At 39.2% G+C, this 24,288-nt stretch overlaps 1 protein-coding gene across 2 annotated transcripts in view; it reads left to right on the forward strand.

Moving 5' to 3' along the window:
• MBP (myelin basic protein) overlaps positions 1 to 24,288 on the forward strand; it is a 94,623-nt gene that overhangs the window by 27,329 nt on the left and 43,006 nt on the right. For both annotated transcript variants that reach the window (XM_009919058.2, XM_069778847.1), the window contains exon 2: positions 4,771 to 4,861. In XM_009919058.2, coding sequence (XP_009917360.1) covers positions 4,771 to 4,861 — 91 coding nt within the window. The remainder of the gene's footprint in view (positions 1 to 4,770; positions 4,862 to 24,288) is intronic.

A 24,288-nucleotide genomic window follows, 5' to 3' on the forward strand; every position in this document is an offset into this window, starting at 1 on the left:
ATGCTATGGACAGGAATGAATGAATGAGAATGAGAGAAGGAACTGGAGAAATGGCGATGCTGCCAAAGGAGCGGTTGTTGCACTCTCAGTCTGTGTTGTCTTGCTGCAGTTAGAACTTTTGATGTCAGTGCAGCACTTTTCCGAAAGTAAAGGAAATTTCAGTCCGTTTTCATTTGTGCCATTGGGATGGAGCTAAACATACTAGCTAAGTACATAATAAGAAAACAGTTTGTAAAAGGCAGGAATGAGAGCACAGACAGTATGAATCTCTGCTTCACATTGGTTTTCTTTAATTCTCTTTTAGATGTAACACTTCTTGAATAATTGTTTGGTTTCTAATGAGAAGTTTTAACTCTTCTGTGTCTTTTTGAATTTGCAAAATGAAGTCATTGAGTAACAGTTTTATGGTTAAAGGAAAAAAAAAAAAAGCCCTTCCTAACTAGTATGCAAAAATGGCAAGGTAGTTAAAAAGCTGGCTTGAATACTCCAGAGTACAACTTTCCATTTCCGAGTCCTATATTTTCTTGAGGACATAGCTGCTTCAGTAAATGTAATATGCTTCACTGCACTTTTTAACCTGGCCTGCTACTGTAGTGCCTGCAGAACACAGCTCATTGTAACTCAGCATTTCTTAATGTTTCCCATTTAGGTAAAGATCATCTAAATAGGCGCTGATAGTAGCAAAATACAAATAGCCTTGCTTCTTGCACTAATGGGTGTATATATAGCCAAAATGTGATTTTTTTTTTTTAATATTGCTGTTCATTTGTTGCAAATATTTTGATAGCTACCCATTATTTGTATATTTACCTATCAAAGTTTTAAAATGTTGTGTAATACGGAGACTATGTTGTTCACTTGGTGGATAATAGGAAAACAGGCGAACTGAGTCACAAGGCATTGGTGAGCAGCTGCAATGGGAAGCTGGGCCAAAAGTGTCTTGTAAAGCTCTGGCAGATAATAACACAATTTCTAATTTTTATCAGGGCTGAGTCAAGAGCAGCTGTATATGTACGTATTCATATATATACAGTTGCAGCATATATGCACATCTTATTTTGTAACTGCTTTATGAAATGATAGAAGTGTTTCTAGTCTGTGACCAGCTGTTATGATGCAGTAGATGCTGGCTTGCTACTTAGGTGTTTTATGGTATTTTGGAACACGAGTGGCCAGATTCATGTAAGAAATGCAACTCCAGTGTGCTTTGATAGTGATGTTGGTGCTCTGTGGTTTCTCTCCCAGTGTCAGAACACCTGCAGAATGGGGCATGTCCTCCTCACTTTTTCTGAAGTACAGGTTGGAGGCCTTAGTTCAGAGAAGGGTCTAAGCACATTGAGAATGCCCATCTAATCTCAAGAAGCTTGACTTGAGTTCCAGTTTAATGCTAATTTTTGCAGTGGTCAAGGAGATACTTTTTGGAGAGAGAGAGTTTTTGTGAATTTAGGCCTATATAATATTTATTTCATGATAAAAACAGGTATAATCTATAGTTCTTGGGAACCAACACTGTAAAATAAACGTATTTTGCCTGTCACTTCTGAAATTGCATTGGGTGCTCAACCTGAAAGTAAGAGCTAGGTAGAATTACATTTACTATGTTATGTACAAAGGGTCTTTATTTTATAACCAACCATAAGCACTTTATAACTGTAGGTAAAGAATCCTCCTGGCACAGCTCAGGCAATGTAAGGGAATGTGTTTTCACTTTTTCTGTTCATTGATTAGAAGGATAAAGACACTTAAGAATTTTTAGGACAGTGGAAAAAAGAATTAAGCAATTGGCTAAATCCTGTCTTTTAAAATGGTGGGTTTTAATACAACTTGTTTAGAGCATCTGGATCATCAGTTGTTCTTTTGCAGTGATTTTCCTTGTATTGTTTTTGGTAATATGAATATTAGATATGCCAGTAATAATGTGTCATGTAAATTTTTTAGTGCAAATAGTAAAGCAAAAGAAATCTTTTTAAAGTTTACATTCTGTGTAAGAAGCCAGGCCAAATGGATTTAAATCCAACTGTGCGCTGTCATGTTTTAGGCTGATAAATCATACAACTTCCCTGTCAACATCTTGGAGCTGACGTCTGTCAACACCAACATTGTGGCTTATCCAGGGAGCAGACAGCACAGCTGCTGTGTAGTTCTTCCCAGTGATTTAACTCGAAACAAAATATCTCAGGGCTCAGTCTTTCTAATTTCCCTGAGAGTGCCAAACCCATGTTTTTAAAGTAAGGGATGTGCACATCTCCCTAGCAAGAACTTGGAGCGACAACTCGTTTCATTAGACATCGCTGAGTATCTGTTGGTTAGTGTTTTGTTGCTACTGCTCTTGATGCCTTGCAGCAGATTGGGCTTCCAGCTGTTTCCCAGGAGGAACAGCAATCCCTCTCCTTCTGCACCACCAGGTGCATACCATACACTAAATGCAATGGAATACATTTGAAAATGGAGCTAACAAGCCCTATCTTTACAAAACCTAGAGCAATAGCTCTGATCAGGAGTTAAGCTGCCCCTTCATCTGGGTTTGGTCATCTAATTGTACGAATTTTGTCTCATCTGTGATGGCAAAATTTTTAGTGGCTTTTTACTTTGGGATTGGCTCACTCTGCTGTAGCAGATGTCCTCTTCTGCTTTTTTCAGAGTTGAAGGCTGTTTTCTATCTCTTCCTACAAAGCAGATGAAGTTGAGTTACTGCTCACTATAGAGCAACTAAAATAAGATGGAGAACCCAACTTCAATATGCAGCTCACTGAATCAATGGCCTCTATATGCAAGTGATTCTGTAAACCAGTACAGATGCTGTGGACCTTGGTATGTGTCCCTTGTGTGTGTGGACCGCACTTAACGCATTGCAAACTGTGTGGCTCCACAACTTACAAATGGTATCTGTTGGGACAGGGCTTAACTATTTGTGCTGATCACAAAGCTGTTCACCCAAAGCAAGCTGTCTCCCAGTATAGCCAGTGCTGGTTTCTGACTGGGTCCCTCCATCTTCCTGAGGGACACTAGTTAATGCAAACTGAGGTGAGCATCTGCTAAAACTGACTTGTCTCCTCAGCTTTGACATACACATAGCTGATGGGTTTTCTGCATGACATGCTGAGGTTGATGCCTTGAGGGAGTGCAGAATCCTTTTTCTTCTGCAGGTGTTTCTTCCTCTGAAGCGCAGTTTCTCCTTTCTTTCCTGTTCTCCCTGCTTTCTCTAATTCTTGTCTGCTGCTGTGTGACACCAGTAGGCTTCCTAGGTCTTTGTTTCACTTTTTCCTGACAAAGCTTGCTGTCTTGCTTCAAAGTCTCTTAAGTTTACATGCCCTAAGTTTCTACTCCTGTGTTCTGTAGCGAGATTGATGGACTTAATCTACCTGTCATCTTATATATTCTGTGCGGTTATTAATAAGGGCAAATAAGAGACCACTTAGAGTTTAGACATGTTCTGTTTCTGAAGGCAGAACCGGTAATTTTCAGGGACAGATTGTATAGCAGCATTTTCAAAGTGTAAGTCAGACTTTATAAATTGTACAAAGGTAATTTCTCCAAAACATCACACAAAGTCTTCTGAATGAGCATGTGCTTGAATAGAGCAATATCTGTCCTTTAAAAAGCATAGGCATACTATATTTCTTTTTTTTCCCCTTCTTCGACTCTTAGTCAAGGCTTTCCAGTGATATTTAATATTGCATCAGTCACTTCATACCCGTTGCTCTACAGATGACTGCATGTGCAGTTTACTGTCTGCATTGCTGCAAGCTTGCGTATACATTTCCCTTGAGTACTGTTATAGTAGCTTGAACAGAATCCATTGTATAGTCACTTCCTAACTCAAATGAAATTCATTGTATAGCATTAATATAAAGACTTGCAAAAGTCGTAGGCTACAAGGTGTGTGTGTGTTTGTGTGTGTGAGGAGTCTGAAGGGGCACCCATCGGCTCACTGGAGCCGCCCGCTGCAAAGGGACTCTGGTCCTAGCGCTTAAAGGCTCAGGTGGTGTGTGTGCGGCTCCTTGAATGGTGTGTGACTGCTTGGGCAGCAGCCTCTCCCTTAACAGTACCAAAGTAAAACATTTTGAAAATGTGAGTTATTTTTTCATTAGTAGCAATACAAATATTTAAAACTCAAGGTTTTAGAAGTTATGTTTTCTTCAGTCTTTTCTAGCTAGGGAATGAAATGTTTTGATTTTGAACAATTTAAGTGCTGAAGCTGTTGACTTATCTCTGGGCCCAGTCTAATACCAGGTAGCTAGTTGGCAGATTTGTTTCAGAAATAGATAAGTACTTGTGCTTTGAACAGTTAAGTACATGAGTTGGTTAAAGACTTGAAGATGGCTGTTCCTAAGCTCTCTCTTGCTCACTTACCTTTGCTCTGTAAAGAGAAATATTCTGCACTATCTTCTGATCTCTTGGTTCACTAAGTCAACAATGGAAGATGTCAACAGAAAGAAAATGAACTATGAGGAGGAAAGGTGGAAACTTACAAGGCTGTCATGGTTTTTAAGATCTCTCTCTTATTTAGATGTCTTCTCTAGCCCTCCATTTTATGTCTTCTAGTCAGATTAAAACAGACTCAAAGAAAAAAAAAGTGTTTTCTGAGAGTATTTTCCCTCAATATTTTGCAAAACGACATATATATATAGTAAAGATACCAAACCCCTCTGTGTTAATGATTCCATATTCATTAAGAGTGTAATGTGTGTGTAATTAAGAAGTTTGAGGAATGTTTCTGGTTGATAACTATAAAAGAAGACCTAATCTGAAGAAATGTTTGTTTTACAGAATGCTGAAACCAAGGTGGAGGAAGCAGCTAAAGAGAGTCCGAAAGCAGCCAGACTAACACAGCAGTCTTCAGAGGATAATGAAGTATTTGGTGAGTTACTCAAACAACTGGAAAATGTTATTTGATCTGTTACTTCAGAAAAGAATTCCCACAAAGTCTTTGTGATCTACTTAATGTTGGTGTATAGCATTTGAGTGTGAGTCGTACAGTTCCGCAGAGACCTGGAAAGGTGGAGGAAAGGACCGAGAAAACAGAGGGATCAAAGGTCTAAAATAAATCATCTCTGAAGAAAGATTTGCAGTTGGTTACCACAGAGAAGAAAGATTGAATCCAAGTCTTCAACAAAATTACAGAAGTGTGCAGTAAGAGGGAAAATAAACATTTCTCTATCCATGATGGGTAGGGCAAGCAGTGAATTCTTTAAATTGCAGAAATAAAGATTTGATTAAATGTTGGGAGGGGGAGTCTTAGAATGAATACTAAAATACTGGGACGCATCATCTGGAAAGAGTGGAGATTCATCATTGCGGGCCTTTAAAAACAGTTTAGACAAGTAACTGTCTAAACTGATGTAATGTAGTTCATCTTGTGGCAGAAGGATAGACTAGATGACCTTTGAGGATACTTGGGAGGCCTGGATCTTAGATGAGCTCCTCTTGATAGTTTTCTGTGAATCCCCTCCTGCTTCCCTTATAGATTTTGTTGGTAGTTTTATTATTTGATCTGAAAGCTGCATTTGGCCTTTTCTTCTGCATTAAGATTTGGAAAAGAGCCAGGGAAGCCTTACTATTCCAACTTCACATTGATTTTATGCTAGTAGAACTCCAATAAAAAAGCAGTAGTCTAACATTAATGCAGGAGAGCTGAAGGCAAGGCTGAAAGTTTATCAATTGGTGTAGTATTTAGCTCCATTATGTTCTGGAGTGGATACTCAAGATCTGCAGAAGTCATGTCGATTTTGTTAAGGCTGACTAGCTTGAAAACTTTTGGATTAGTCAAATATTTTTGAACACAGTAAGGAATTTTTTTCTTTCAAGGTACAAAAGAAATGGAGCATGAATAATTAAATCTTTCTTACTGTATATGGAAACAATGCTGGTGACCATTTAAACTGCTTGTGTTTAAAATCAGCTTTCCTCAGTGAGATAATGTAGTGTGATTGGCACATGAGCCTGAATTCCTGGTATGAATGTTTCCAACACTGATCATATAATGCCAGTGTCTGAAGAATCCACAAGTGTATTTAAGAACTAGGTTTCAACTTTATTAATTCAGTGGTGAGACTATTACCTCATTCCCTCTACATCTGCTCCACTAGTTATTTGCAGTAGATCCAGTGTTACTGGTTGTAGAGCCCCACGGCACTGTGCAATGTGCATCTCAAACTGTGTCCTTTCTCAGTTCAGATCTCAGGTTTTCTTTCTGTGAGAAGGATGGAGACAGCAAAGCAAGGAGACCTCTGCCTCTTTCTACGAGCAAAATCTCAGGCTTTTAAACCTCTCTATTCTGTTCACAAGCCCCATGTACCAGTGAACTAAACCAGTAGTTAGTCAAGCCTGTGGTCCATATGAGGACTGTGAACTTAAAAATGGGAACTAAAACCCATGAATTTCACTGTTGGTAGGCTTAAACTCACCACCCGGTGATCCATACCCTCACTACAAATTCTTTCACTAATTTAAGAAGGTCGACATGTAGTGTACTGCATGTTTTTTAAAGCTAATGATTTACTAGCAAATTGCTAAATACTTCCATGTTCCAAATCTGTGAACTTAACTGCTTATCTAAGATAAGCCAATGATCAATCATTGATAACTTGGCAGCACAAGGAGGAAAATTTCTTTCCAACTCTGAAACCAGTCAGACTATAGTGTCTTGTATCAACCCTTTTACCACTTTACAAATGAAAGTCTGGTTTGTTTGTTGTTTTTAAGATTAGATCAAAATGGGGGGAAAAAAAAAAAGAAAAGAGGAATTATGGTGCAAGTGGAGTCTGTAATCTTCTTTTTCACACTGGTCAAGTATGGAAATCAAAGTGGACTGAAGGTTCAAATGAAACCACCTGAGTGTGAGACTCCCTGAGAGTCAGGGAGAAAATTTTGGCGGATACAAGTTTTAGGTCTCTGAGAATGGCACTGTTGTATATATCTGCCTTTCCCTGCAGTTCTGGGCAATTTCTTAAGATGTTCAAATCCATCTCATAGGGGATAAATGATAAGCTTGAAACAGTTTTCCCTAGGTGAGTTATTTGTTGTCCTGTGACTTAAATGATTAGATTACAGACCCTGCTCAGTTATTCTCCCTCTGGCTTGATCTATTTCAAGCTATCCCTCATTTCTTTCTTCTTTTTTTTTCCCCAGTGATGCTAATTATAACGAGCATCAAGTATGCACCAGGAGTTGTTTAATTTATAGCTTCAGCTTTGACTAGAATCCCTCTTCTGAAGAATTTTAAATAGCCTCCAGTCTCTTTGAGCGGGTGCAGCACAGCGTTCCCTTTTCGCATAGATCACTGTCTTCTGTGCCTTATTTATTTTTCACAAAGATGGCTTTCCCCAGCTTTCTCTGGACAATGCCACCCCCTACAGAAGGGTTAGCACAGGCAGCGGAGAAGTCAGTTCCTGCCTGGGGGCAGCCACTGAGCCCCCTTCAGAAAAGGGGGCAGCACCCCTTGACTGCTGCCTGCCTTTTCTGCCTCGGTGGGTGGGTGTGCAGCGGGTGCTCGGAGGGGTCGGGTCCCCCTGAAAGCACTGGGCTGTCCCTCTTTGCTGAGCCACCCGGTGGCAGCAATCACCAGTCCCTGGCAGCCATCAGAGTGCCTGGACTGCCAGGTCAAAAGCTCTGTAGAGACAGAAAGTGCATTTTAGGCAGAAATCTCTTGCTTTGCTCTTGTCTCACCGCTCTCCAAGGTTAGCATTGTCTTGGCCCAGGAGACAATATGATTTTTCAGGAAAAGGGAATTTTTTTGTACTGTGGACAGCACAGGATAGATGCAATTGCTAGAGATTGTTATACAGAAGATATCCGAGGGAGCTGTGCTGTTTGAATACAGCAATATTTCTTTTGGAAGTGCTTGCTTCCGGAGTAAGTGTGGTTTCTGCAGTCCCTATCAGTTGGGTGCAGTTTTGGAGGCAAACACTTTATTATTGATCGAAAATGTTGTGCTGCTAAAGAAACAAGTGTGGATATCTCTTCCAAGTCTGCTAGACCCAATAGTATTCTTTGTAGATACAAGCAAGGATTGATCCACTACTGGGGAGGGCCACTTGTGAGTGAACATGAATGTCTTAGTTTTCTTCTTTTTCTTCTTCATATGAGTTGGATTTGGGAATTGCCATTCCGGAGGGGTTTTTTACATTTCTCTTTAATACTTATTTTTATACTGCTGTATAGCTGAAATTCCCTTACCAACGGTGAAGCTGCATTGTACCAGCTGCCTTATGAAGCAAGTCAGGTATGTCTTGTGTTTCAGAGAGCTAATTCTCAAAGACGGTGAACTTTTTAAAGAGGATAGGTGGAGAAATGGAGCAGAAGGGTAAGAATATGGGAGAGAAATGAAATCTAGTCTGTACAGTAATGGTATTTGTAACTATGAAATTCTGAATTAACAAGAGTTAGTTTTGTTTGTCCTTTGAAAGGATTTTCTTGTGACACCCAACAGAGTTCTGTTGTGTGATATATACTGAATATGCATCTGTGATGTGGAACTAGAATGTCTTGCTTGCTACAAACTTCTGTTGAACTTGCACGTAGTCAACATGGTCTCTGTTGCAACCAGTATGTAGTCAGAAAAGGATCGTGAATGACATCTCAGTCCAAGTGCGAGAAAAAAATTGCTGGGTAGAGTGCTGTGCATTTACAGAAATGGGTTAGGAGGTGACTGCTATCCTCCAGAGATTATTTTCAGAAGTTTATTAGATCCATTGCTACTCTACAACTGTGAGGCAACAGCAGGGGGGCAAACTGCCTGGCCTTCTCACTACTGGGAGGACTGGACCTTCCTTTGGTGCAATCCCATATTGCATTAACTTGGAAAAGGACAAACGCAGATTTTTATTGATACTTTTTTTTTCCCATAGGATTGAACTAGCATAAAATTACAAGTAAGGAAAAATTCTCTGTGGGAGAACTGTAGTATGTTGATGGCATATTCCCCTTTCTGATAGCAACGAAAAGCCAAAGTGTACTAACTTTCCAAGATACAGTAAGTCTTGACCTTCTCACACTGTAAAGTTTTCACTTCTGTCTAGTAGATCAGGTCTAAAATTGTATCTGTGGATGTGGCCATGGTTCTTCGTGGCTTAGTGCTTTCCAGTGGTCTGTGCTGTGTGACTAGAGTTGTACTGTGGGGTTTTTTTGTTGTTATTGTTTGAGTTTGGTGGGGTTTTGTGTATGTGTTTTTCTTATAAAAAAGGCAAAACGAACTCTTCTTTTTCCTCTAAAAGAAGACATCAGAATTGCAGAGCTTTCTTTTTTTTCTTTCACTTAGGCAAGAGGTAAGCTCTGTTCTGAGTGTGGCAAAGTAACACTGAACGCAGCACCGTCCGTCATTCTGCCATTTCTAGTTGCAGTACTGGGTACATCCTGAGGTATCTTTTTGTATGCAGAGCTCAGGTATATAGCTAGAAATCGTACATTCAGCACAATTCCACGGCAACCCTGCCTGACCCTGATTCCTTGCTTATGCTGAAGCCTGCTGCTGTGTCCTACACAGAATGTCCTGTGGATAGTTGTATAACCTCACACAGGCTGAAGAACTTCTGTCTCCACGAGATTTCCATCTGTAATTGTTTGACAGATGTAGTCGCGCTCACCGTTGGGCTCCCTTAACGTGGTAGGACAAGGACAGCTGCAGTTGCTGCAGTCCTACTGTATCCAGACCTAGGAATTTCTGTATGCTGTGTATCGGCATACCAGATTTTGTTGTTGTGGTTTTTTTTTTTTGTTCGGTTGGGGATTTAATGATGGTATATAAAGCCCATTCTCCCAAAATAATAGGCAGTGTCCATCCCTTACAAATTAACAAGTAGTTGTAGAGAATATACTTACAAACAAGGTAAGAATGTATATGATTGTATGTTAGATCTGTATGGATTTCACTCTTTTCTTGTATCCATTTTTGCTGTTTGATTCTTGTTTAAAAAAGGGAGGGTGCAGAATGCAAAATGAGGAGCTGGAAATCATTTAGCAGCTCCTGGCTGCACAGTGCCTTTATCAGGAGGTGATGCGGTCCTGTCAGGAGCTTGCTAAAAGCTGAGGGTTATTGTAGTTCAGTGACCTTCTTACTGGGAAGCGTCTCTCTTTGTAAACACAATCTATTGTGGGACACAAGCTATGACTTTAATGCAAGATAATGGCAAGCTTACATGAAAAAAATCAATCTGGTGAGACAGCAAATTGTCCTAAAATAGATGTTATTACCATGGTGCAGTTATTCCCTCTTGCTTGAGAGGTAAATGGGGGAATTTAGTCTCCTGTAGTTTTTCATTATAAGCTAAGTAATGATTCTGTTTTTCCAACTGTCCATATATTTCTACTTTTCTTCACCATCTCTTTCCTTTTCCCAGTTTCTTGCAAGGCTTGGCCTGTCTGCTTCCATCCAGAGACCACTGGCTTATCAAAATTACAACAGCAAGACTGGATTAACTTTCTGAGATTGAAAGAATAGATTTACATTTTAATAAAAAAACCGCTTGGCTTGACATTTTTTGTGCAGTTGTTGGATCTCACAGTTACTGCTCACAGCTTTCTCTTTTTGGTATGTTTTTTATGCCCACCTAAAGCGTTTTTTTTTTTTTGCCTCCCCCCTCCTGCCCCCTGCCAGGAAAGTGTTGAAACTCTGTTTTTGCAAGATCTTATGTATCATAAAATGCTTTTTGCAAACTATGTGTAGTTTATGTAAGGACAGGAGAAGCTGAAGACTAGAGAACTGCTGTGGTGGAAAGAAACCCGCAGGATTTCAGAGGCAGCAGTTGGCCAGCTGGTGGGATTTTTTGTTGTTTTAAGGTTTGAAGCTTTTTCTAAAGTATAGATATTTGCATTTTTTTATGTTAATTCTGTGGTTGGTTTGGTTATGGCTTATTTTTATGGGTTTTCTTTTTTAATAATAGCATTCAGACATGGTTTTTTTCTGGCAGCCATCTGATGCTTTAAACAGTAACAGTAGTTCTTGAACATATAACTAGTTAATATGCCATTGTAATCAATGTACTGGTCTACAGTAGCATCTAAACCTGTAAGATTACTTTTAGCATGGCACTGATGTTTGCCACTAAATTAGTGCACAAGCACTTGAGGGCATTTCAACAAGTCTGATCTGGTATGATTTTTCTTTTTTTCTTGTCTCTATCACATGCAAGCTACATGCATAACAGACGTTTGGATTTTTCTTCTTTTATGGGGACCGGAGTTGTTACTAGATTCGTTAGCATAGACATGGACCTGAGCCAGTGATGCCTGCTGCATTTTTAGCAGTGGAGGCCTGGTGGGCTGTGCTTGCTGTAATTAATCAGCACAATAATGGTATAATAAATGACTTGTTCATTATTTTAATGCTTGCTATACAGTGTAAAGGATCTGCTGGGTTTTTTTCCCCTTGTTTATTCAGTAAGAGTGAGTCTGTATGCGAGATGGGGGAAGCACAATAGGCATTTACCATCCTATTGTTATCCAGAACACACATTGTAGCTGATTGTAAAAGTGAGGATGGCTAAGGGTGGTCTAATGTCACATGTTGCTGGGTGGTGATATGAGGCCTTTGGCTAATTAGCTAGCCATGAAAACAAGTTACTCCTTTGCCAGTATATTTTGTCGTCTTTGTCCTGTTAGCAGGCTGCAGCCCGAGGGAGTATTATGTTAGCACAGAAGAAAGAGTCCTTAGTGTTCTCCATCACTGATCCTTATGTACCATCCAGTTTGGTTAAGGCAGGATTTTATCTGTAAATGAATTAAAAATGCTTCTGAAAGATCTGTTTTGGGGAAAGTAGCTGGGATGTTGCTGTTGTCCCATTTCCAGTTTTGGTGAGCCTGAATAAATGCCTGTTTGAGTGAAATAAGAAGCAGAATAGTCCTTCGTGGGCCAGCCCCTCTTCTGTCATGTTAGCTGAAACAGATGTTGTCATTAAAGTTTAATTACAATGTGACTCACTTTTTAATGTAATGGCTAGAAAAGAACCAGAACGAGCTTTTTTTACAATCTACTAGGAGAATATGGAAACACCAGCTGAGATTGATAATCCTTTTGTGTCTTAAAAAACATAAAATATGAAGGCCACCTACTTTGGCTTCCTGCATAGTAAGAATTATGGAATTTCATTGGGTAATTCCTGGATCAAATGCACAGTACCTGATTTGAGCCAGAATAATGTCCTATTGCAGGAATTGTATGAAGAAGATGGATTCTCCTCAGGCTTTCAGTGGTCAGTTATCCTGGTTAAAAAGAGGCACTTTGCTGATGGGCTAGCCCCCATAATTACCTCTGACTGTGTGACCCGGCTGCATTAGGCTGCCCATAGCACACGTCATGAGAGATCCTAACCCAGATTTTTTCTTATCTGAATGCAGAAGATAGAAACCAGAGGAAAAAAAGGGAGGTAAACATCTTGCCCTCATAAACACAGTAGGTCAGTATTAAGTTGGTGCTTCCTATCCAGTGTGCTGTCAATTGGGTGAAATTTCAATTAATTATCAGGATCAGATGGGCCTAAGAAATTCTGGCTTGGATTTCTTAGTGGTACTTCCCACTCATGCCCCCGTTTAAGCCTCATTCATTAGCAATATTGCAATTTGCTCTACTGACTTTGGCAAAACTATAAAGATAGTGAGTTGAGCTTAAAAATAAAAAATACATCAACCTGTCCTTCCAGCATTAAAGGGGTGGGCTGGAGTGTGAAAAGAGCTGTGGATTTTCTTATGTTCAGGTTGTTGCCCGAAGACTGTGGAAGGGTGGCAAGAGAGGCGTTGTAGCTGCATCCCCTTGTCCAGCAGCAGGTCTTCTGTGAAAATATCAGACTTGGTATGTGATGGGTGTAGCTCTGGAAGGGAGAGCCAAGCAGCAAGAAGCCCACTGTGAAAGGATTATGAAAATAGAGAATGACAGCATATTGTAAACACCCCAGACAAGCTGTTTTGGTGGTGACCCTGACAAAATATTTTGATTTCTACAATGAGTTAATCTAAATTGTGCTTCAGCATAAGGTATGACATTTGCAACTGTGTCTGCAAGACTGAAAATGAATCTAATGGTGGTGGAGAGTGAAAGCAGGAAGGAATGCAGAGCTTTTGAATGAGCAAATGAAAATGTGCAGGACTTTGGCATCTGTTGGCTTCCCCCTGGTGCTCCCATCTCTGTACCCTGGAGCTCTGTAAAACTCCAGGGCTCCAGTACGATGGATGTCAAGCAGCAAATCCAGCCCATACTTGAAGCTGTGGCTTTCTGTTACACATTTGTTCAAGTGTGGTTGTGTGGTTTGGCTTAACGCCTTCAAATAGATAGCTTGGCAGCACTTGCGCAGTAGTTCAGTTTTATGGGCGTGACAGTATCCCTTTAAGTGCTGACAAGGAGGCACAGAGCAGAGATTCACATCTGAGGTATTTATTTTTGATGAGGAAAATAGAAGTGAAAAGGACTAGTATTTACTGGTGTGCACACACTGGTACTTGTACAGAAACATCCTGGTGGCGACAAGACTGCAGTCGCTTACAAGCCTTGCGAGGAGCAGAGAACAGCCGTGATAATGCCGCTCTTTATTTTCAGTGCTGTTCAGGCAGGCTCCCTCTCTAGAGCCTTCCCTATGCTTCCCTTCCCTGTTGCCAATGAAAAGCTTGGCTTTCTCTAGGCCTTTTAATATTCCTACTTAATTAGAAGGAACCGTTTTTCTACTGGATGCAAAGTATCTCCATCAAAACAGGAACTTTAAATTAGTCTGAGTGATTTCTAGTAGCTGTCATCCATTGTGGTTTTTGGTTTGTTTTTTTTTTTTCTTTTTGATCCTTCTTGCTATAGCATCTTAAAATTTCTGCTGTGTATGATACTAACCATGGAAAGCTAACAGTGTACCTGATAGTGCTGACAAGCAGGATTGCAGCAGCAATCAGCATTTTAAAGACTAAACTCCATTGTTAAATAAACGCATGTATGGATGCTGTTGCAGAAATACTTCTAAATCTCTGTTTATCTCAAGTGACTTCAGCAGAAACTGGCTACAGATAAAAGAAATTCACAAGAGTTCTCATTTCTGTTCTGAAAGATCTGTAATAGGATTTTGTTTTTAACCTTTGCTTGTGGAAAAGTGATTGAATATGCTCTTGAAACAAAAGTGATAGGTTTTGGACGCCTAACTGAGCCATTACAGAACGTTACCATAAATAGACTTGGTTTCACTGAACTCAGTGGAGATAGAATGAAAATATTGATGCTTCTAAAATAAATACTTAACATTTGACAAACTATTCCTTCCTTGAAATAAGTAGGCTTCCTTGAATGTTTATCAGGATGTGGTGACTCTATTTGCCTTGATTTATCTATGCAGGACCTCCTGCTTTTTCAGCACAGCAATTCTACTGATTTCAACAGAGCTCTGCAGTGGTTATGCCTGAGTTCCTACCAAGGAAGATGTTGATCTTGGGTCAGTGGTACGTGAAGTTCTCGGCTCGATTAACAGGCTTCAGGAAGCCATCTTTCACATCAGGCGTCCTGCATGCCGCTGAGGCAGCTTCAGGCAGGAAGACATTTCCATTTTCTTGTCTGCAGATATCTTGCAACCCAAAGTCAAATGGGAGAAGTAGACAATTTTATTCTTGAACTGAAGGGCCAAGTTTTAAACTCGGTTCTGACATTTATTGTCGTGAGTGGACTGAATTCTTTGCAAACCCTTTTTGGGCGGGATTAGTTCTAGAGATAGGTTTTTTGCCTCCTTCTGCTTCACCTATTCATCAGGTCTAAAATGTTCCAGTATTTAATTTTGTAAGGTAAGGATATGGTATGAGGAGGACTTTGCCACATTAGTAGTATTACTCTGACCTTTTACTTTCTTTCAGGCTGTTCTTGTTTTCTGCCGTGTTCAATCTTGTATGTAAACTGGCCATCCTTAAAATGACCACAAGACCCTCTTGTTTGGTCTCCAGGTTTTATTGCTGTTACCACATTTATTCTGCATTTGTCAACACAGGAAATCTATTACAAAATAGGATGAAATGGAAAACTTAAGATGTGTGGATACCAATTATACAGCAAGCCTAATTTCAGTTTGAATCCCCTATTCAGCATTAAATATAAATTCTGACAGTTTACTTCTCTTTATTTGCCAAAATTTCTTGAAATAATTTTACTGCTTTTTTTCAAAATACATAATTCTTATAGGAAGATCTGAAAGCAAATTTATTTTAAGATCCATGCTGAAATAAAACCCTCAGCCAAAAACTGTCAAGACCCCTGAAAAATAAAAGCTTCCCTCTTCTTTTCCCACCAAATTACTCTGCCCTTGTTGTGAGGGATCAGTGGCTGGCCAACATAATCGTGAACTGCACAGCCTACAAAGGTACAATGATAAATGAAACTAAACAGAGGAACTTCCCTAGATTTCAGCAGAACTAGGAATATGCTTTATCACATTGAAATACTATCCAGATTTTGACATAGATATTTTGATGGATCTGGGCTTAAAGTGAAAATCAGAAGACTGGGCAAAATTAACTGTTTTCCCCTTTTCCTTCTGTGACAAATCCCCCTGGGCTCCAGCAGAGAGGTGTTACCTCTGTTGCCATAAGCCAGCAACAATAAATCTGGCTTCTATTTCAAAATCAGTGCTCACCTGATTGTAGTAATTTGTATTTAGTGGCCTGTTTTCAGGATGTGGATTGGAGCAATCGGTGGGATTGAACCTGATTAACAGGATTTTCTGAAAGTGAGAAGCCCAGATGGTGAGACTTTTAAATGCATGCATGTTTGGGATTTTTCTTTTTCCTTTTTAACTGCTCTAATTATTTTCATGGTGCACATGATTTTTTTCCTCTATTACTAAAGTACCGTAATCCAAATGCAGACTTATTTCTAGCATTATTTCAGTAGTTATTCATACTGCAGAAGCACCTGGTCGAGGACTAGGACCTTGCTAAGCCTATTGATCTATAAACATAATGGGAAGTGTGCAAGAAAGTTGCTCTGCACTTCTTACAGCTGATTACCGTTTCTCAGAGTAAGTACTTCCTCTGCCGGTCAAACTACTTTTGCACCAAGCAGTTTGTTGCTAACTGCAGCACAATAATCAAATTGCTCTGGTTTTTGCAGATGAACTGCAGTTTCATGATAAAGCCTGTTCTACTTGGGAAAACTCAGTAGCAGAATCACAACAGCACATTTACTCTATTTAGGTGTGTGCTTCATTAGCACCCTCTCTACATGTCATTTCTGCTCGGGACAGAGTTACAGCTGCAATGTCGTACTTGTACCAATACAACTCTGCTAGTGAGTGCTCCCTGAAAGCAAACGTTTCAATTATTTCTCTTTCCAGCCCTTCTCATCAACAGTCTTTCTATATTGACTTGTAATTTTTCTTTCAATTCTAAATAATTATAAGAAGGGGTGAAAAATGTCTTTCTAGTTTCTGAGTTACGCTTTTCTCACCCATGTGTTTTTTGTTTAACTTACATGCTGATTACAAATGTCTCCTGCAGTGAAAATATGAGGTCTTTTCTAGTGTATTTTCTTAGTTATCGTGTCAAAGGCCCCTTTTTGGCTCTACCTAAAGTTAAGGTACCTATTACGGGATTTCTGAGTCTAAATGTTCTTGCAAGTTATTTTCAAGTTTCCAAAAGAAAATAACAAGGCATGTGGAGCTGCCCCTCAAGAAAGCAGAAGTGAATGTCTTTAAATCAGCATGTTACTCAAAATTGCACCCTGCTTTGGCTAGCGATCGTGACTTTTGACCTCTTTGTAATAAATCACTACTGACATCTAGAAATATCTGACTTTTCTAGTCAGCTCCCTGTGTTTTTCAGAGTGTCATAATCATGTTCTTTATCAGGAATGATGTGTGGGAAAAGCCTGAATATAAGCTAGTTAGACATAGGGAGCTATTTAAAATTAGGGCATTTTCTCCACCATCTATATTAGTCTGCGTACGTTGACGTAGTTGTGATGCAGCACTGCAACATAAAGACTTGTATTTTAAGCACCAGGTTCATAATTCAAATATTCTGATTTAAAAAAAAATATAACCCCTTTAACAGATTTCTTTTAATTGAGAAAGTATAGAAATATTTGATCCTTATGGTGGTTTTATTTAGGTGTTTTATTTGTTTTTTTTAAATTAGAGAATAAAAAGGGGGTTGATTTGGAGGTTCTCAGTCCAAATGTTGGAAAGGTGTAATTTTTTTTGACCTATAGTGTTGAAAGAAAAAATGTCTGTGCAAAATAATGACATTTTCATCTGAGTGAAATATCTTAACGTTTCTTGGTTGTAGAACTTTTAATGAGGTCACTTCTTTCTGAAAATTGCAGTTTATTTGCATGAAGTATAGGGTTTTAGAATCCTTCAGACCTCCTTAAATTGTCATAGTTACAATAGTGCATTTATTTTAAGGATATTATTTATACACAAAAATAAGGAATCATGCTAGTAAGCTGTGTTTTCCACGGGGGGGGGGGGGGGTATAAATCAGATTAGGGGGCGGAATTTGATAAGGCATATTTATGTCCTTTCGTGCGCTGTAGATGCATCTATTTAATTCCTAGTGGGGTTAGGCTGGTTTGTGTGTTAATTCAGAGAACAGCAATGTGCACACAGTGGAGAAGCGTAGGCAATTTCCACGTCTCTCTCAAGTGTAAACTGGAAAGTGCATCAGTCTTCTGTAGATTTTTAGCACGTCCTACTGATCCGAGTTCTTGCCTATGTGCTACTTGTGCTAAAGTAGCATGAATCAGAGGTGGTTTGGGTTTTTTTTATTAATATATGTATGGGTAAGAGGCTGGGCATTTCATTTTTGGGATTACTGGTAAACACCTTAACGTTTTCAACAAAGTGATTCAAGAGTCATTAAAGTGCATCACAAGACTATCTTAGTGACTTGAATGGAATATTGTAAAACAAATTTTAAGAGGTCAGAAATAAAAATTCATACATATTCTTAGGAGGTGGTAGGACAGGACAACATGGAGTAATCTTGTTCTTTGCTAATTACATTATCTTTGTGTGCAGCTTTTTAGCCTAGCGTTTGGGTTTTGAGTGTAGGGGGTTTCCTTGTGTTTTGGAGTGGTGGGTTTGGGTTTTTTTTGTCTTGTGGTAGTATCTGCTTGTACTAAGAGCCTCAGATCAAATGCACTTGCACGTTTCTGCCTGTGGCTTTGGGGAGAGCCAGATGCATCTGGGATTAGAAACATATCTGTATCTATTTTGTCATTCTTAAAACTGCTTTACCATTCAATACACAAGCTCTCAAGCTTGAAATCCTTAAGTAAAGGTTTACTTGTATACTTATACCTTCTAAACTAGCCCGGTGGTCAGCAAATTCAGCTGTCATCCAAAAATGCAGAAGAGAAATTCCAGGTCTGTGAAAATCCTTCACTTAATATGCCCTACCAACAGTTCTACCTCAGCCTTTATATGTGATAGCCAACATATCTCAGATGACCTCAGCTCTCAGGGGAACATAAGAATAGAGGCATTCTCTGCATGCATGAGTGGTTAGAATAACACTGTGCTTAGTGATCAAATGAACAATCCCTTTGAGCTTTCGAGATAGTACCCCCTCTCACAGGGCATCGGAAAGCATTTCTTTAACAATTATGCAACAACAAAGCACAATAGGATCACTGGTTGCCATGATTTCTTTCGGAGGAGAAAAGTCAGAGTTTGTATGTTACCTTGTTGTTACGATCTCAAATTGAACCAGTTTGGCAGTCAAGGAATGCAACCTAATCTGTTGCAAAATCCCTGGTATTAGTGGAATAGGTTGCTGCATAAATAACTGTTCAAAACTTTTTGCGTATTAACACAGAGATTTTTGCAAAGATGTCACCTGCCTGGTGCTTGGGTTTGTTTTTTTTTCCAATCCCTTTTCTGGCCTGCCTGCTTTGCATTAATCAGTTTAAAAATCCTCCTGGTGTAAACAGAACCTGTACTGCTGACTGTACTTTTCTTATGTTGTGGGTCATTTCTCTAACCTAGTGTTCTTCCGATTTACTGTGACTTATTCCCAGTGTGTGACTATGATATTTTACTGCTGTTGTCCACTTTTGCTTACCACTGATCTTTTCCCTGTGCTTTTCTCCCTATATTTTCTTCTCGCCTAGTGATCCATTTCTTTCTGCCAGACCTTCTTTTAGCTGCATTTGCATCCTTCCATCTAGCTGGTTCCTTCCATTTCTTCACTAACTCTCTTTTCTTCTTCATGGTCTTCCTTTACTGCCAGGTGTCAAATCTACCTCTGCTGCTTTCTAGCAGCCACTCTACCCACAAACACCCAAAGTTCTCCTTCTGGCAAGGTTCTTGATTATTAACCTGGATGTTACTATGACCATACTACATAGTATTAGCCATCTCTCTTCTTGCATCCCTGAACATCAGAAAAAGGGGAAAAAAAAAAAATCTGTATGTTAAGGGTCACTTTTAAAGTTATTTAGATTTTTCTTTTTTGATTTTAAAAAGTCAAATACCCTTCCTTATTTGTAATAAGCTGACAGGATATACACTGCGTGTGAGTGTCATGGTTTAACCCCAGCCAGCAACTAAGCACCAAGCAGCCGCTCACTCACTCCCCCCCATCCAGTGGGATGGGGGAGAAAATCGGGAAAAGAAGTAAAACTCGTGGGTTGAGATAAGAACGGTTTAATAGAACGGAAAAGAAGAAACTAATAATGATAACACTAATAAAATGACAACAGTAGTAATAGAAGGATTGGAATGTACAAATGATGTGCAGTGCAATTGCTCACCACCCAGCTAGTCCCCGAGCGGCGATCCCCCCACCCCCACTTCCCCCAGTTTATATACTGGGCATGACATCCCATGGTATGGAATACCCCATTGGCCAGTTTGGGTCAGGTGCCCTGGCTCTGTCCTGTGCCAACTTCTTGTGCCCCTCCAGCTTTCTCGCTGGCTGGGCATGAGAAGCTGAAAAATCCTTGACTTAGGATAAACACTGCTTAACAACAGCTGAAAACATCAGTGTTATCAACATTATTCTCACACTGAACCCAAAACACAGCACTGTACCAGCTACTAGGAAGACAGTTAACTCTATCCCAGCTGAAACCAGGACAGTGAGACGCTGGAAGCCACGTGCCAGTGAATATTCCAGCCTTGCATAGGTGAATACTGATGAGATGACCTGGGTTAATAGCAGTGCTTGGGGCTTTTGGGCACATTCTGCTGTAATAACAAATTGTAGTCAAGGTTTGAGACATCTTCCACAACAGGATGTCCTTGAAATAGAAAATTTCTCTGAAAAGTTTCTTCTAACAAATTATACTCTTTCCTGATAAGAGTCCTTGTAGTCAGTGAGTCTTTAACCAGATTTTGGGCTGAAGATATACAGAGTCAGAATCAATGGAAGTGTACTCTTACAAAATGGCAAAATAAATTATGACTACAGCTCTAGGTAAATTCTCTTACAAGTTGGTTATGCTTTCCAGAACTTGCAATACTATCATCACCGAGTGGTTCATTTGTTTTACAAATAATAGAAATCTAAATCTCGGTTGAAATTGGAATCTGACCTACTGTCTCTAATCTGCTTACTAGACAGAGGGGTTTTATTTGTAGTTGCTTACATAGCATCAATTTTTAAACAAAATTATGCCTGTGGGAAAAGAAGATACTTCTGCTATAAAAATGCCACTGAAGTATTTGCATCCTGAAGTACATTTCATAAACCACAAATCCCTTGTACGTTGCAGCGCACAGATCTTAACTTACTGTGACGGATCCACTGCAGTTGCCACGAATAAAATTAACTAAGTTAGTTAGGTTTTATGGTTATTAACAGAAATTTTACTAAATGGTTTTAGCAAACACATGGCATTCCTGAAAAGCTGAAGCTTTAAGAAAGCAGTACTGGCTTGCCGTCAGTCTCCTAAGCAAGTAATAGACCATTTGGCCGATGTACAATGGTTGAATGTATGTTTTTGAAAGGCAAAGGAATTAGCTAACCTAAAAACTTTTTAAAATGTTAAGTAAATCTGTTCAGTTTTGGAATTTTCTTCGAATCTGAAAACTTATAACGATGCCACGATTTTCTTTTGTTGTGTATGTGTGTGTACAAACATGCATTTGTATGGCACACAAGTGTTGCACAGTTAGACAGCAGTAGAATAAATGCAAATAGATTATTTTCTGTGTTCTTTTGGATGTTCATATTACCTAACCTTTTCATTCTAGAAAAAGAAGAGTAAAAGTAGAAGATTGTAAAATGCATTTGTTTAAAATTAAGATCAGGTGCTTACATTTTTTTGGTAGTGCAGTGCCCGTGCCCTGTTAAAATCTCAAAAAAAAAAAAAAAAAAGGTATAATCTTAACCAAAATTGCGTAAGATTAGTTGCGTTCTCAGCCACTGAAATGGGCCTCAACTTAATATTGGTATTCCTCATGTTAGTTTTACTTGCGTTCCCCCTTCCCCCCCCCCCCTTCCTCCCTGCTAATTAGATTGATGCTGTCAGCTTACCATCTTTGGACCAAGAAATATATTTTTACTTTTTTATTTATACTATTTATCTATACTGCAGGTTTGTATGTACATTTTAGGAAAGGGAATGAATTTCATTCTTAGCCATAGATTTCGGATATGACCTATTATTGTGTCTGGAATCTGTCCTCATTAGCTCTTCCTACTGATGCTACTACTTCGAGAGATTTTTTTGCTCTGATAGTAGTTTTAAAGCATCTTGTTTGTCACCAATCTGTTTGCTCTTAGTAGTTCAGAAAAATCTAATACCAGCTGTTACCTGCATATAATCTATATTATGTCCTGCTTGACTTCAGAGCCCCTTGGTGTTGTTAAATCCAGCCAAATTAGGCTGACAGGTGGTTGCAGCTTCCTTTATCTGAAATTGAGCTCTGTGTAGATTGAGACATTTGTAGTCTGCACTCTAATGAGCCAGTTAATTTAACAAAAACTTTTGTTCAACTGCATAAAGGTTAAACATTTCTTCATAGAAAAGTAATTGCTGTGAATTTCCTGTGTTGTTTTATTTTGCTTAAAATTAAAATTGAAGTCTAGGTTTTATTAAAGCAGAGAGTCATGCAGTGGACTCTTTTTTGTGGGTAAAGATGAAGGCTAAACCTATTTTTATATTAGTAGCACATGATGTCAAGTAGGTAGAAGTGGCTTTGAGCTTAAGATATTTTTACGCTTGTTTTTTCCCTTTCTACTGCCTTGCAAATAATTATCTTCACCATTGTGCTCCGTATTCTCATTTGAGGCACCATCCTGCAGAATTCAAGATTTTACTGTGCTCTCTTTGGGCTGGATTACTCCACCCAACTTTGAAGTTTTGAAGTAAAGCTCTGCCTGACTTTAAAGTAGATCACTAACAAAGGCATCTTTAACAGGGACCATTCACACAGATGATACCATTGATGCTGTAGGACAGTTTGGTAGCATTCCCCTTCTTCCACCTCATCCCAGTAGAAGAGACTATGATGGTTGGCTTTGAGCTGCTTATAATCAGGAAACACACAGTTTGTTAGATTTTTGCGTGCCAGAGGCTGGAAATGGGGGCGTATAAATTTGATTATTTGCTTTGATATTCTTTATACATTGTCATATGTTCTTTTCTTTCCATCAACTTTATTCAACTTATAGTCCTATACGTAGGTGTCTCCGACACTGAATTTTCAGGTTTTGACTTGAAGAAATTTTAGAGACAGTAAAGTAAGTTTTGCACCACTGTTACTGGGTTTACTAATCACATGCTGAAGAGCCTACCACAAGCTGTGCTTTATAATCCTTGCTGAGTAAAAGCTGCGCACACATTTCTCCCTTCTCAATCTTGCTTTCTCCTGATGGAGCACAACGCATCTGATAATGAGTCCACAAGCAAGTAGTTATTTAGGTAGCAACAAAATGCTGCCTAACTATGGACCCAAGGAAGAACGGGGGGATGGGAAAGTTGTTATGGTTTTATCTTGCAGAGCGTATTTAGCACAGCCAGTTTTCTCCCTGTCCTGCTGCAAGATTTTTTTTTTTAGTGCATAGAGTAGTAGTTTTAATGTCTGAATCTAGTGCTGACCTTTTTTCCTTAATTATTTTGAGTCCTATGGGTTAGTATCTTGCTTCAGATTTAAAATTTAAAAACGGATGAAAATGCGTGATAAATTGACAGCATGTTACGCTGTAGAGTATGAAACTGGTACAAAATAAAAAGCAGATGTGATATTTTTAGGCAGGCAATTTCCATGTTGTGTGTGGGTTTTCTGAATTACCTGAAGGATATTTTTAAATACTCTGGAAAAATTGTCAGAAAGATCATAACATGTGTGTGATGATACAAAAAATGACTAAGCACAGAGGTGAGCTCTGCAGAATATCCTAAAGCATTTTCAAATTCACAGCTCAGTCTCGAAGACAAAAAATGTAAATGGAAGGGAAGGACTAGGAAAATCTGGACCATGCAAGTGTTAGTAATGAACACTCTGTCAATACCATGTTCTGGGAACTCAGAGATGTAAAATAACTGTTGACATTTGGGAGTTTGTACAGGGATTTTTTTTGGAACAGTTGAAGGTCAAAATAACTGATGCCAGACTGCATGTGAGTTCTAACCTGACAGGTGAAATACTGACACCACTAAACTTTTCCAGTTTTGCTGGGAGTAGTGCCCCTAGCTCTGTGTGTTTCATAAGAATGATGCTGGGGACAGCCAAGCAAGATGGCTAAATGGACGCACACTCTTCAACAGCAGCAGTCTGTAACATCCAAGTTCACTTGGCTAAGCACTAATTTGATCTTTTGTTACTTTTTTCTTTTTCTTTTTTTTTTTTTTGAGCACATTGTAATCTGTTTGGAAGGGTTGCTTAAGTTAGCAATAGTAGTCCAGAAGCAGAACGTGACAGCCGCTGCTTTATTGCCAGCTCCTCCATGCAGCCCATTTCAAACAAAGCCTATTTTCCTGTTTTCAGGGTAGAGTGATTACACATTTGGCTTGTTTGCTTTTAATTTCCATTAGACTTTACTGCCAAAATAACCTGGCCACGCTAGTGACAAGAATGGAAGTTGGCTTGCTAACAAGTATCAATGTTTGCCTTAAAAAGCAATTTGATGAAGAGTCACGCAAAAGCCCTCTCCAAAGAGGGAGGTGTTTTAAGGCAGTAACCACACAATAAAAATACTTAATTTCACTTTTGGAGACCTCTCATTTTTAAATTGCTCTGGGGGAATATATTCCCTTGTATGCCGAAAGAAGAGACATAGCAGTTGATTTTATTTGTTATGCCTGCATGGGGTGGGAAGAGAAGGGAAGCAAAAGAATTGTACAGGTATGGAGAGTACATTTCTGCTAGTAGGGGAACAGGATATTTCCTT

Source organism: Haliaeetus albicilla, chromosome 3, assembly GCF_947461875.1.
Source record: "Haliaeetus albicilla chromosome 3, bHalAlb1.1, whole genome shotgun sequence".
NCBI classification, from domain to species: Eukaryota; Metazoa; Chordata; class Aves; order Accipitriformes; family Accipitridae; genus Haliaeetus; species Haliaeetus albicilla.